The following is a 14173-nucleotide window of genomic DNA, read 5'->3' as shown; positions in this document are numbered from 1 at the left end:
TACCGAAAATATCAGTCAATCCACAAAGAAATCTCAAACGAGTATACCATTTGACTTTGCGAGAGTATAAAATGTTCGGTTACATCCGAACTTAGCCCTTCCTTACTTGTTAAATTTGAAATTATTATTTTTTACATATATTTTATTTTACATACTTTTACGGTTAATTACAAATGTTAAGTTAACCTAAACTGATTATTACGTTTTTCCTCACTATACCATATAGGTATATTCGGAAACGAAATAGGTATAAACTGTTAAAGCTATATATAATACCAAACATAATATAAACAAATTCGCTTAATTATACCATATGTCACTGAAATTCAACCTTGGGCTGGATTTCATTTGTTTGTGAATGAGTTCCCATTTATGATGCAGCAAATAAGTGATTCCCTTTAAATACAAATCAAATTGTATAATGCGCAACTGATGAATAATGCACAACAAATTAAAATATTGCTAGACGCTTAACAACGATAAAGTAAAATATACAAAATAACATTACAATTTTCTCTAAATTTTCACAACGACAAGCTATCGTTAAAGAATCTTGACCGGAGCATATATAGAAATCCATCATATTTTGATTGAAACGTTTGTATTCCTGGAAATAAATACATTTTTACCAAAAACATATCTATTATTTAAGTTATTTAATTTGCTATAATAAACAGACATCCACCATACATATCTGCGTTAATGGCTATGCTAGAAATTTATAAAATTACACAAAATTTTGTCTTCCTTTTAAAAGCAAATGATTTTTTCTTTTGACATTTTCCATTTTATTTTCCCTTTTTGGAATTTTTTATTGGAACTAATGACATATGTGTTTCCTCATTCGCACTTATTCAATAAGATCATGAAATGTGATTTCAAGTTTTGTTTGTTTGGAAAACTCGAAATTGGTTAAAAAATAAAAATATCCCATAAGTGTGCTTTGGTGTTGGTGATTAAAGAAAAAATGTGTAATTGGGTTGAAATTTCAGAGAAAAGTGGTTAGCCGTGGCTGGCATCGTTATTGACTTTGTGTCGCATGTATATTGGTTTTGGTATGTGAAAGGTACCTTAATGAAACTCAGAGAGCATCATTTTCTGTTAATAATGTGTAATACTTATACCTATATTGGTCAATATGTAAGATATCTTAGCAAAATTAACTGAATGTGTTATATTCGATTTACTATAGTTTAATGCCGAAAATATGTATGTAAAATTGATTCACGAATTACCCAAACTCCCGTATACCACATATAATGATTTTCATTAATCTAACAAACCTATGTCAAATAATGTAATAATGAAAGCTCGTGCAATCAGCCCAAACCTTTTCTGCTCTCAATATACTCTATATAGATTTAAAACTAATTTAGTCTATGACTTAGAATATAAGTTAATAAGACACACATTTGATTGCAATCCATTCACGATTTCGTCGAACAATGAATGTGGAACTCTTTCGCATAATTTTTAACATAAAGTTTTGCCAACACCTGAAGATTTTTCCCGGTCTTTGATCCTTGCAAGTTTCAAGAATATGAAATGTTCGGTTTCATCTAAACTTAGTATTTCCTTACTTGTTTTAAAATATTTTTTAACTTGTTATGATATAACAAAAATAAAACACGTATGCACATATACTAATTTTCACGAGGTATTTATACAAACGGTTAAAATTTTATATGTTTAGACATAATTTCTAAATCTCTTTTTTGCGGATATTTATTTATTTGGATAGAGGGCTCTATTCTATAAAATGATATTTCAATGATATTGCAAAAGTGGTTTCAAGAAATTTTAAATATGAAAATAGTTCTAGGCTTTTGAATATTTTTTCTATGAAACTTATAAATTCTAAAATCATTGTGTTCAAAATGTAATTGGTTTGGCTTACCAAATAGGCTCGAACCGGAAGATCTCTTCTTATGGTGAGTGATAAATGCGATATAACTTCAGGTTGCTTTGAAAACTGATTATTAATATTAGATCCAATTGTTGCCACTTGTCCCATCATTTTTTCTGTTTGTTCCTTAAAAAAAGTAATAAAAATTATTACTATTGAAATAAATAAAAAAGGGATATGTATGTATGTATAAAATTGTAAAGTTTAAAACGTTATTTCCCTAATTAAAAGAGAACACTTGAATTCGAGATAAGTAGGTATTTGTAACTTGTTTTTTTCATTTTGGGTTTTCATGCCACATTTGAGAGTAAAGTTAACATTAAATTTAATATTCGTATTAAGTAGGTATAGCCTGAACGGGTTATATTCAGTTTGCGACAAAGTTTGTGATAACTAGAAGAAAACTTAGGAGATAGTATAATGTATACTAGTACACCATAAATTACACAGTGTGACACTATTTTACGATAATACGTCTTGTTTATTTGTTGACACTTTTGGAACTAAAACTCAAACCAAATCTAACCCTAGACGAAATCTAAGATTGGCAGCGTCAGCGTAAAGGTAAGCGCGCATGGCCTGGGCTTTGATAACGATACTATCAAATAAAAAATATTTAAGTTGTGGCTTAGCCAAATTAATAAAAAGTGAACGAAAACGTATACGTACTATCCATGTTTTTGATATCTTATTAAGTGCAACAATAATAAGGAATTCACTAACGCTGCAAATAACAATTCACAAAAAACTAACAAAAGTATAACATATGCCTATCATTTTATTAGAAAAACGGTCAATAGGGCACTTAAAAAAAATAGTATTATGTTGGCCAACCATCAACAATGGATCTACAGCTTGTACTACATTTTTATCAGATGCTTAATTGCCACTCCTGTTTTAGCTTTTTCGCGGTTTTAATGGTATGATTACCCCAAAACGTGCTCAATAACGTTTAAATTAGGGATCGGTGGTGGTATACTAAATTTAGGTGAGCCATAGTATGGCACCATCCCGGGTGATTACAATATTGACGTGATGACAGGGCGGTAGATAAAGGTACTCAATGGCGCTAGTGGCAGTCCAGGACTTTTACTAAACAATCGGCTGAAAATGGACATTTGCTGTTGCATAAAGCGGTTCGCAATACAAGTATATGGTATAGATAAATGTGTATGCTGACAATAAACATTTAACCTATCAAAAGGCAAGGGGAAACCGTTGAAGTATGTTTCCCAGCATATCATGTAAAAATGGCGTAACAACGTTGGATTGGTCCTCAGTCAACGCAAATCGAGGGTGTTAAGAATCACCAGAGGTAAAACCAAACAAACTTTAAACAATGGAACATACTTGTAGAATAGTAGAAATTTATAAAATAGCGGAAAACTAGCCAATACGATAGAAATAAAGAAACTTAACATCGATTTACTAGGCATAAGGAAAACAGGGGGACGAACTAGAATCTATTTCTCAAAATAAAAGTTTGCTTCTCTTTTAACGAAAATAAAAATTATATATAAGAGTTCGTTGTGAGCGCTCGTCAAAGATGGACACCAACAAAGAGAAAATTCGCTATATTTTACAATTTTTCTTCGATCAAAGCGAAAAAGCAGCCAAAGCGGCTGAAAACATTAATTTGTTTATGGGCCCGACACTGTAAACGAACGTGTAGCACAAAAGTGATTTGCTAGGTTCCGTTCCGGTAATTTCGATGTTAAAAATGCACCATTTAATTGCTGAGGAACTAAAGATAAGCCAGAAAACCGTTTGGAGCCATTTGCATAACCTTGGATTCAAAACGGAGCTCGATGTTTGGGTGTCACACGAACTGACGCAAAAAACATGATGGACCGAATTTCCATCTGCAAATCGCTGCAGAATCGCAACAAAATCGACCCGTTTTTGAAGCGGATTGTGACTGGCGATGAAAAATGGGTCACTTATGACAACATCGAGCGCAAACGGTCGTGGTCAAAGCTCGGGGAAGCGGCCCAGACGGTGGCCAAGACCTGATTGACGGCCAGGAAGGTTTTGCTGTGTGTTTGGTGGGATGGGCAAGGAATCATCTACTGCGAGCTGCTCCCCTATGGCCAAACGCTCAATTTGGCCCTCTACTGCCAACAACTGGACCGCTTGAAGGCAGCACTCATCCAGAAGAGGTCATCTTTGATCAACAGAGGCCGAATTGTGTTCCATCAGGACAACGCCAGGCCACACACGCTTTTGGTGACTCGCCAGAAGCTCCTTAAGCTCGAATGGGAGGTTCTAATGCACCCACCTTATAGTCCGGACCTTTCACCAAGTGATTACCATCTTTTCCTGTCCATGGCGAACGCGCTTAATGGTGAGAAGTTGGCCTCAAGAGAGGCCTGTGAAAATTGGCTCTCCGAGTGTTTTGGCATTAGGGACGCAGTATTCTACGAGAGGGGTATAATGAAGTTGGCATCTCGTTGGCAACAAGTTTACGAACAAAACGTCGCATATTTGACTGAAATCGGACAAATGCACACAAAGTTATCATCTTTTGAAAAATCAATAAAAAACCGAACGAACTTTTTACTTTACCTAATATTATGCCAAGCATTTCGCTACGACTAGAAAGTGTAGGTAGATTTATAAGTTTTAAACGACTAGTGTATGGAGGTAGACTTACCCCAGAATCCCATCGGATGCTTAGGGTCCATATTAACTCCCGAATCAACATAGTTAAAAACTTGCTCTAGACTATGGTGCTGTATTATATAATATAAGGAGAGGGGTGCACAGATCTACCGGAAAAGCACATCGTCTTACATTTATTAAGATTCAATGGCAAATCATTTCTATCACACCATGCAACCAAATTGTTTAAGTCTGCTTGCAACAGACACCTTTTCTCCGTTGACGTGTATGATTTAAAAAGCTTTACACCGTCAGCGTATAATAAAATTTTTGAGAATTCTATTACTGAGGAGATATTGTTAATAAACAACAAGAACAGAATCGGGCCAAGATGACTTCCTTGCGGAACACCTGAAGAGGCATTAATTGTATCTGAAGGAGTATCCTCAAATATCACACGTTGTGTTCTATTATAAAGATAAGAAGCTACCCATTTAAGAAATATAAAACATATTGGATATAATATCATTATCACTTGAAATAATAGATTTGTATTTCATCGCGGACGGAAATTTGGAAATCCTGCGCTTGGAGTTGACGAAATCATAAAACGATTTTGGATTAATTACAATATTCTTTTTAACTTTATTTAAGTAATTATTATAACATTTTTGTTAAGGTCAAAATATTGTCGACGCAATATAGAATATTTAAATAGCCGACAAGTGAATCGGTATTTTTAAAATGTTTAAAGGCTCGAGTTTTTCAATTTATATAACTCTTTCGAAAACCACGGAGTTGTACTTTTACTTTTACTAACAAATACGAAGGATAGGCTTAGCTCATTTAACCACACATGTAATAAATATAATTAAAACTGAATTTAATGCTTAAGCCAGAAGAGAAAAGATCGAATAAATCGCTGCCAACTCAGCTTAGGCCGTAGAAATGAGAGAAGAGATCGATTAGTTCAGTCAAGAGCATAGCTTATAGTATCGAACGCATTATGTAGCTCGCTTCCTAGAAGGCTTTATACGTGAAACACCATCAGAAATCAAATCGATTACATTCTGATCAACAATCTCTTCTCTGCTCTTCAGTAAAAAGGTCACCCCATATCCAGGAGCGGGTTTAGTGGCGAAATTTTCTCTCAGACTAGATGTAATTTAAAAATAAACTTAAAACAAAACTGAACAGAACAGAAAATGTCTCGAATATAAAAATACCAAGTATGTAAGGGCTAAGCTCGGGTGTAACCGCCCATTCTATACTCTCACAATTTGGAAAGATCAAAGGCGGGGAAATTCTTTCAGATGCTGTAATTGTCAATTATATTGAACTAAAGAAGTATTGTCCTGATTTAATCCATTTTAGGCAAGAGGATACACTATTATTAAAAAGGAATTATTTCTGAATTTCATTAAACTTTCTTACATTACGGAAGTTCAAAAATATTTATATTATATTATATTATATTATATGGGGGCTAGTATGGGAAGCACTGGAGTGAATGCAGACAAATTAGTCCAATGTTGATACTTGAGATATTTCTTAAAATCATTCACGCCAGAATAATCTTAAGTGTGAAGAACTAATGGACAAGGCGCTATTTAGCTCAGAGAAGGTCTTGGAACACACGAGACATTGTTATGAATACAAGTTCTGGTTCAAAACTGTAAAAATGTTCTAAAAGATTTATTTTAAGCAATTTTTATTATTAATTTAGTGCGGGATTATTTGAGAGCTGAGAGCTAAGTATTGATGCTTTAAATGCTATTTTGTGCCAGTCATCTTTCAACTTGTACGTTGTTGCTGCATTTATTATCATTGCAATTAGTTATTGCGTATACATGTTGTATTAACAATTGCTAATTTTATTGCGTAAATTTTTTAATCGTAATTATTATTATTATATTATTGCACTAATTACCATTATTTTACATATTCGATTTTGTTTGACTTATTGTTTGATATTTAATTTTTTGAATTTTTGTCGTTTTATTTTCACGGCTTGTAATTGTAATACTCAAATAGAATCTGATCGCTTTGTTTCATGCTGGATTCAAAGATATAATCTTAGATGGTAAGGGACTGAGTTGGTCATTCTTAAAATGTAAATCGAATGAAATAAATCTATTTCAGACGCAATGGCTTCATAGACATGGATCAAAACTTCAAACCTTCTCTGAAAAATTTGAGCATTATAGATAATTGTTGAAACCCTTTAAATGCCTAAATGATTTCCACGAATCCTCCAAACGTAAACTTCCATTAGATGAAACGTTCATCCAGTTCAGAAGAGAGAGATAATATTCAAAGTCGTAAGATTATCTTCAATAAAGATAAAAGGATATCATCTTTTAAAATAGACAGCTCTCTCGAAAAATTTCAAAATCTTTTAGATGGCGCATTCTGGTCACAAGTTGCATTTTTACGGGAAAAAGTAATTAAAATACCGAAAAATCCGCGGAAATAATAACTGAGTGATGGAAGTTTGCTGTGTATTTATTGTCAAAATGTTAGAAGTCTTAACACAAAGTCCACTGAATTGTTTTTACATGGTACTTGTTATAATTTTAATATAATTACTTTTACACAAACATGGTTGAAACCTCACACTTTTGATAATGAGATATTAAAGATCCAATTTCAAATATTCAGATGTGATCGACTAAACATAATCAAAGGAGGATTTCTACTTGCAGTACATTTTTCTACCCGATCTGATAAAGTCCTCGTTCTAAAAGTAAAAGTACAAATCAGTGGTTCTCGACAGCGTTAATAAAATTAAAACATACTGGTTGACTATTCTATATATTTAGCATTGAGTCGACAATATTCGGACCTAAACAAAAAAAGTTATTATAATTGCATAATTAGATATGATACCCTTATGTCTCCTTAAAAATTGTCTCAAATATATACCATGTTATACTTGCCGTTGACAAAAATATTTAATTTCTCTCTTAAACAAGGTTATGTATGGTATTTCCTTCAATATGGAAACGGCCATTAATAGTATAATACCTTTGCATAAAAGTGGATTGAGGTCATCCATTGAAAACTATAAGAAAACATAGGGGACTGCGAAACTCTTATCAATATCTACAATTATTGAAGCTATTGTCATAGAACAAATAACTTTTTATATTTCACCTTCGCTTTCTTATTCTCAGTATGGAAAATATAGGGAAATAAAGGGAAATCTACTTTAAAAAATTTGCTTGGATTTGTGAACCATGTATCGTTAAAATTGCTCCCTTGATCTCGGAATGGGGAGTTCTGAACGCTTTGCGGCAAAACACAAGATAGCAATCGAATATAATAATAGTTGTATAATTTTCTCGTATAGTTATATTATATCAACCAATCAGTTATCTCCGCCAGGTGTGTCCCGTTTTCACTTCTCAACCAGCTAACATCACGGAGTAGGGAGGAAAACAATTCGGCTTCCATTTTCTCACTCTTTATACACTTTTCGTAAATGTTATTTTTTTTGGTTTTATTTGCAAAATGAATCAGCTATTTTCCATAGGCTCAATCATAAAAATAGATGCCCCGCAAACAAGGCACACCAGTTGATGCTGTGCCTCGATTTATTCAAATCAAATAATTTGGGTCGCCTATATACAGTCAATAAGTAACTGTGCTATACAAACAGCAACACAAATATTACTGAAGTAAAAGAATCATTTTATTCGTTAGCAAAAATTAGTAATGCCAAAATAAAAAAAAAATCGAGTCAACACTATTCCTATCTCCCATACACCAGTATAAATTTTCAAATAATAGATAAGGGCAAATTTAGAAATCTCATATGGAATAAGTTCATTCCTCGATTAATCAACAATATTCCCTGATTGATGATGTTGACGAAGCTGTATTTCTACAGATTATTTTCTATCAATTATCAAAACAATGTTAATATATCACGAGGTAAGTTCCCTCGTCGTGAGGTCTCTTCACCCTCTCATTGCCTTACGTTCTCTGTAGTTGCCCGGAATTTAGTCTCGATTAGTTTCCAGTAGTTCAAACAACCGTTAGGTAAATAATGTAATTATAACCTGAACAGGGTATTTTAAGTTTCGGAGACCCTATAAAATATGTACATAAATGATCAGCATGATGAGCTGAGTTGATTAAGCCATGTTCGTCTGTCTCTCTGTATATACGGGAACTAGTCCCTCAGTTTTTAAGCTATCGATCTGAAACTTGGCACCTATCCTTTTCTCACTAATAAGCTGCTCATTTGTTGGAACGGCTGATATCGGACCACTATAGCATATAGCTGCCATACAAACTGAACAATCGGAATCAAATGCTTGTATGAAAACTTTTTTATTTGACGTAATATATTCACGAAATTTGGCATGAGTTGTATTATAAAGCAACAATATAATCTCCGAGAAATTGCTTAGATCGAATCACTATAGCATACAGCTGACATATTAACTGAACGATCGGAGTAAAGTGCTTTCATGAAAAAGCTTTTCAATTGACGAGGTATCTTCACGAAATTTGGAATTGATTATTTCTTAAGACAATAATGCAATCTCCGAAGAAATTGTATAGATCGGATGACTATAGCATATAGCTGCCATATTACCTGAGCGATCGAAATAAAGCGCTTGTATGGAAAACTTTTTTATTTGACGAGGTATCTTCACGAAATTAGATCGGAATCAAGTTCTTGTAAGGAACCTTTGTATTTGTGAAGGCTATAAAGCTTCGGTGTAACCGAAGTTAACGTTTTTTCTTGTTTTTATAAATATTTAGTTAATTAAAATATTTAAGATTTTTGATTTTGTCAGTAATCAGGTATGTGTACAAAAGTTTATTTTAAAGGTAATTTTAAAAACTTACTTCAATCATATAAATTGGTTTTGAGAATACCTGTTTATCGATATCGAGTAGCTCAGGGATAACATCTGGGTTTCTTTCATCACTTTCGTTTATGTCCATTTCTTTACTTGCTGAACTTCGACTCGAAACCTCCCATAAATTGTGTTCATGCGAAAATTCTTTTATTATTTGCCTTGAATTTTTACATGTTGTACGTAGAGAAAATATTATTGCCAAAATTGCTACGCAGATTGCAATGCTTAGTACCATACTAAGTGATAGAAAAGGTGAGAAAACAAATTCGGCGCGGTGATTTAAAACTGAAAGAAAAAAGTTTTAAATTCCTTAAAATCAAGTTTTTGATAGAGATCAGTTATAAAACGTTAGGAAAAGCTAAGTTCGGGTGTAACCGAACATTTAATACTATCACTTTTTGCAAGGGCCAAGGCCGGGGAAATATTTTGACTTTATATTAAACAAGTAAGAAAGGGCTAAGATAGGGTACAACCGAACATTTCACAACTTGCAAGGACCAAACCGGAAAATATCTTCAGGTGTTGGCAAAACTATATTTTAAAAAATGTTGCGAAAGTAATCAACATTATTTTTTTAACGACATCGTGAATGGATTAAAATCATATTTGTATCTTACTAATTTATATTATAGGTCATAGACTCAATTAGTTTTATAAGTTTAAGTCTGATTTAAAGTCAGATAAAAGGTCGGAAATCACTACATATTGTAAATTTAGGGCCGAAAAAGTTTAGCCAGTTCCACCTATGAATTCAAAAATTCCTTATACATTGAAAACTAGTCTTTGTGTACTTACCAAATACTAGTACACGATCGGTGTCGTTTCAAATTTCTGTTCTTTAAAGCAATCCTTTTATATAATTTCCTCCTTTTCAATGCCTGTATTGCTAATTTGAAATACTTATTTTTCTCCTTCAAATTATTTATTATTTTAATCTGGTTTGCAGCTATAACTAAGATACGATACATTTTCTTGCATTATGTTTATTTTCTTTATTTTAATTTTAATTTTTTTGCATTAGGTGAAGAGTGTCCACATATTTGGTATATGGGGGCTTGAAGAGTTTTGGTCCTTGGTCTTGGACAATTTTTGTTCATATATGTATTTGTATACAGGAAAGTGAAAGAATCCGATTGAATTTAAAATTGTGTTATATGGAGGAAGCCTGGTTTTTATCTGATTTCGTCCATTTTCGCACTATATGGTAAGAATGTCAGGTTACTGTTACCTACCGAACTTGGTTGGTAATGGAACATATAGTCCGCCAAGAGTTCCCCGACTTAAGCCCCAAATAAAAAAATACACTTCCGAGGGCAAGATCTGCACTATACATAAGCAGAAGATGCGAACGCAGACTATGGCAGCACTTCCACCGGAACACTAGAACTTTGCTCTGCCTTTCACTATTACAGATGTCGGTTTTGCTGGGCCTTTTCAGATAAAGGCGTCCCTGCTAAAGTCCCCTACCCTAATGAAAGGCTATGTGGCGGGTTTTGTTTTGTTTACGACAAAAGCGGTGCACCTAGAGCTATGTATGAATCTGACAAAGGAGGCTTTTCTCGCGGCATTTGCGCGCTTCGTCAGACGACGCAGTTTTCCGTCAAAACCTATGAGCGACAATGCCAAAACATTTATCAAAGAACCACAGAGAAACAGTTTGAGATACCGATGGAAAACGTCCGAAAAGGCGCCGATGGTCATATACGAGTAGTCGATCTTCGAGGAAAAGGATAAATAATTGCCAAAGTTATTGAAGACAAAAAAAAAAGAATAAAATATTTGAAATTGATTTTTAATTAGCTTTCTTTATTTTGTGCAGTGTTATCTAAAGTTAAAAAGGTATGTTAAGCGTTAGTTAAATGAACATAGGTTTCTTGGCACCATAAGAAGTTTGGTATTGTAGATGAGCATAATCGGACCACTTCCAATTCCACAAAACGCCTTTAATCGAAAAGCTATAAAATTCCATAACTAAGCACGAAATTTAGATATTAAACTATAGTTTGGTATGGAGAATTGCATTGGGGAGGGTATCTATGTTTGAAAAAAATTAAAAAAGTGGGCATGGCCCGCGTTAGGTGATAACGCCCACTCTCTAAATAACGGTTTTGTTAAAAATGTCTTAAACTGCGATAAATTACTAATGGTCAGAGATATTAAATTTTACATCTGGGATGGTACAAGGGGGTTCTATAGGAGCCGATGTCAAAATTGGACGACATTTAGGTGAAAACCCATATCTCGGGACTTACTTCACTAATTTCGACCGAATTCGGTATATATCATATGTTACATTACGAAAATGGGTCAAATCGGACTACTATCAAGCCTACTTTCCATATAGCACAATTTTAAGTTCCATATGACTCTTAAACTTTCTAGTATACTCTATAGTATAGCTTCACCAGAGGTAACTACAAAAGAAATTTTAACCCGGTCAATAGGCAAATTGAAAACGAATGGCAGTCCCATCGAATACGATTAACGAATGAAAATAATGTTAACGAGACTAATAATAGTGGCAATTAAACAGATTTCAAAAACATTTATTTACAAAATATAAAGAAGGGCCCTACTGAAATATGTATTTGCTGCGGCGGATTATGGTTTTGACACCAAGTTCGCAAATTAAATTTCGAAACTATTGCGCACGGTCACCCAACTGCTGCATCCGCCTTCTTTTTAATGCAAAAATTTCCTTCGGAAGATGGAAATTACAATTTTTGTGCTGCTTGCAAAAATGCGATTGATAAAAAGAACGTTCCAAAAATATGATTAACTAACGGTCTAGACTTTCCTGAAATACCGGATTGTTTGAAAGGTTTAACCGCAATTGAAGACGTCTCATAATGCCTAGATTGCCTTTTATGACAATCAGTCCGTTAGGATATCAAGGTCAGAGTTCTCTCAAAGGTGCTGTTGTTAAACCAATTTCTGTTAACAACATTGTAACATCTCTATCAAGATCCTTTGATGAGGCAAATTCACTTAAGATACGCCCCGCAAAGATTATGGAAGCTTTGCAATTTTTAATGAATACCCCACTGTATCGTGAGAACAAAATACACATTAATGAGAACTGAATTTCAGAATTTAATGACCAAGAAGGAGTTCCGTTTATTGCATTTGCAGACGATTCCCGATTGGTTTAATCTTTTCATGCGGAACAAACTTCTCATGTTAATACTTCAGTAATAATATTCCCACGGTTCTTTTACCTTCAGAACTTTGTTCAAAATTTGATTCAACACGATGATGATTACAGGTTTTGAAAGGCATTGGATTCTCTCCCGCGCACTGGAAAGCTGAGAAGAAAAAGGCAATCGCTATGATTCGCACATTTGGGCTTCCAAACTTCTTTATCACTTTGTCGGCTGCAGAATCTCATTGGGTTGTGCGTTTAGTCATCCTCTCTAAAAATGTTGATTCTAAAGATATTTCGGAAGAGGAAGACAAGAGTTTAACAACCCAAGATAGATTCCGCTTAATTCGGTCAGACACAGTTACTTGTGCTAGATATTTTGACTACCTCTATCGACAAATTCCTAAGCTTTTTGAAGATAACGCCAGCATTTTTGTTGAGCATTATGTCACAAATTTCACTACTACTGTAGAGTGGAGTTTCAACAGAGAGGTTCCCCGCATGTACATGGCATGTATTGGCTTAATAATGATCCCAGGATCAACCTTCAAGATCCTCAGACACTCTCTGATGTATTAGTTTTATTGACAATTATATTTCTACAGATGGTTCGTTCAACTACTAAGAAAATTATTTGGGTTATCAAAAGCATAACCACAGTCCGTCTTGTATTAGAGAAATAAGAGGACAACAGCTTTGTCGTTTTGGTATACCATATCCACCAATGCCTTCAAAGCAAATACAATTACAGAAACAAGTCAAAATTCAAAAAGACACAAGGAAAACTTTTTCAGAAGACATTTTTACTTTAAACGATTTGAATATTTCTTGTCTAATAGTAGAATAAATATGTCTTTTGATGATGATAAAAAGAAAATTACAGGATCGTTTTATAAACGCTTATAATCCTCTGATTTTGGAACTCCATATAGCAAATATGGACATCCAATATATACTGGATGCATAATTATATTAATAAGTCTAACAGTTAATTTCTAGGCTCTTAAATGAAGCTATATCAGAGGTAAGTGCTGGAAACCTAGAGCCGAACTTCAGAATCTTCCTTCATGTTCGATTGAAATATTCGTAGCTGGTATTTTAGAATGTTATAAACAAAGATCGGATCAATTACATCTAGTAGAAGAGCACAAGACAGTGATGACAAAGAAAAAAATAGAGGGAAGACGATAATTTACCAGAAAGCGGTGTGATAATGCCTCTTAAAGACGGCTGCGGTTTTGTTAAAAATCGTACCAAACCTTGTATAATCGGTACAACCCAGATTTGGCCAGAGTTGAGAATTTCAGCGAAATGGTAATGCTTTACTATCCATGGCGGAATGAACAGCAATATCTCATTGAAAACGATAGTGAGCAGACTTGCATAACACATCGTATTCTAATTGAGGAAAGATGATGTTTTTGAGCAAAGAGAACTTGAAAATGTTCTAGAAAGTCTTTATAATGAAACAGACTTAGAGCAAGGTGCACATAATTAAAAACCTATCGTGGCAAATGAGTTCAGAGTGTTGGCACTTCCAGAAATAAACCCAAATATAAATTTGCTGGAATTTCATGGTGAAGATTGAACAGATAATGGCACTGAGTCTGATTGCAATATTAGACTTATTAAACTACCCCCTTTAAT

General features: G+C 33.9%; 1 protein-coding gene and 1 long non-coding RNA gene across 8 annotated transcripts in view; both read right to left on the bottom strand.

Annotated features, from left to right (window-relative positions):
* Positions 1-14173, bottom strand: part of side-VII (sidestep VII) — a 145199-nt gene that overhangs the window by 46805 nt on the left and 84221 nt on the right. For 5 of the 6 annotated variants that reach the window (XM_070106029.1, XM_036373693.2, XM_036373689.2 and 2 more), the window contains exons 14-15: positions 9401-9669; positions 1898-2032 (exon numbers count right to left, since the gene is read on the bottom strand). In XM_070106029.1, coding sequence (XP_069962130.1) covers positions 1898-2032; positions 9401-9669 — 404 coding nt within the window. The remainder of the gene's footprint in view (positions 1-1897; positions 2033-9400; positions 9670-14173) is intronic. The other variant, XM_070106038.1, reaches the window with a different exon arrangement.
* On the bottom strand, positions 208-862 carry LOC138857427 (uncharacterized). 2 transcript variants are annotated; one of them, XR_011396501.1, is made up of 3 exons: positions 680-862; positions 509-607; positions 208-396 (listed from the first exon to the last, which is right to left on the bottom strand). It is a non-coding gene; the product is annotated as an uncharacterized lncRNA (long non-coding RNA). The 2 variants fall into 2 exon arrangements; XR_011396503.1 differs by having other exon boundaries at positions 691-862.

Source organism: Bactrocera oleae, chromosome 2 (genome assembly GCF_042242935.1).
Source record: "Bactrocera oleae isolate idBacOlea1 chromosome 2, idBacOlea1, whole genome shotgun sequence".
NCBI lineage: Eukaryota > Metazoa > Arthropoda > Insecta > Diptera > Tephritidae > Bactrocera > Bactrocera oleae.
The sequence above is the reverse complement of the archived record's forward strand: the minus strand, read 5'-3'. Positions and strand labels throughout refer to the sequence as shown.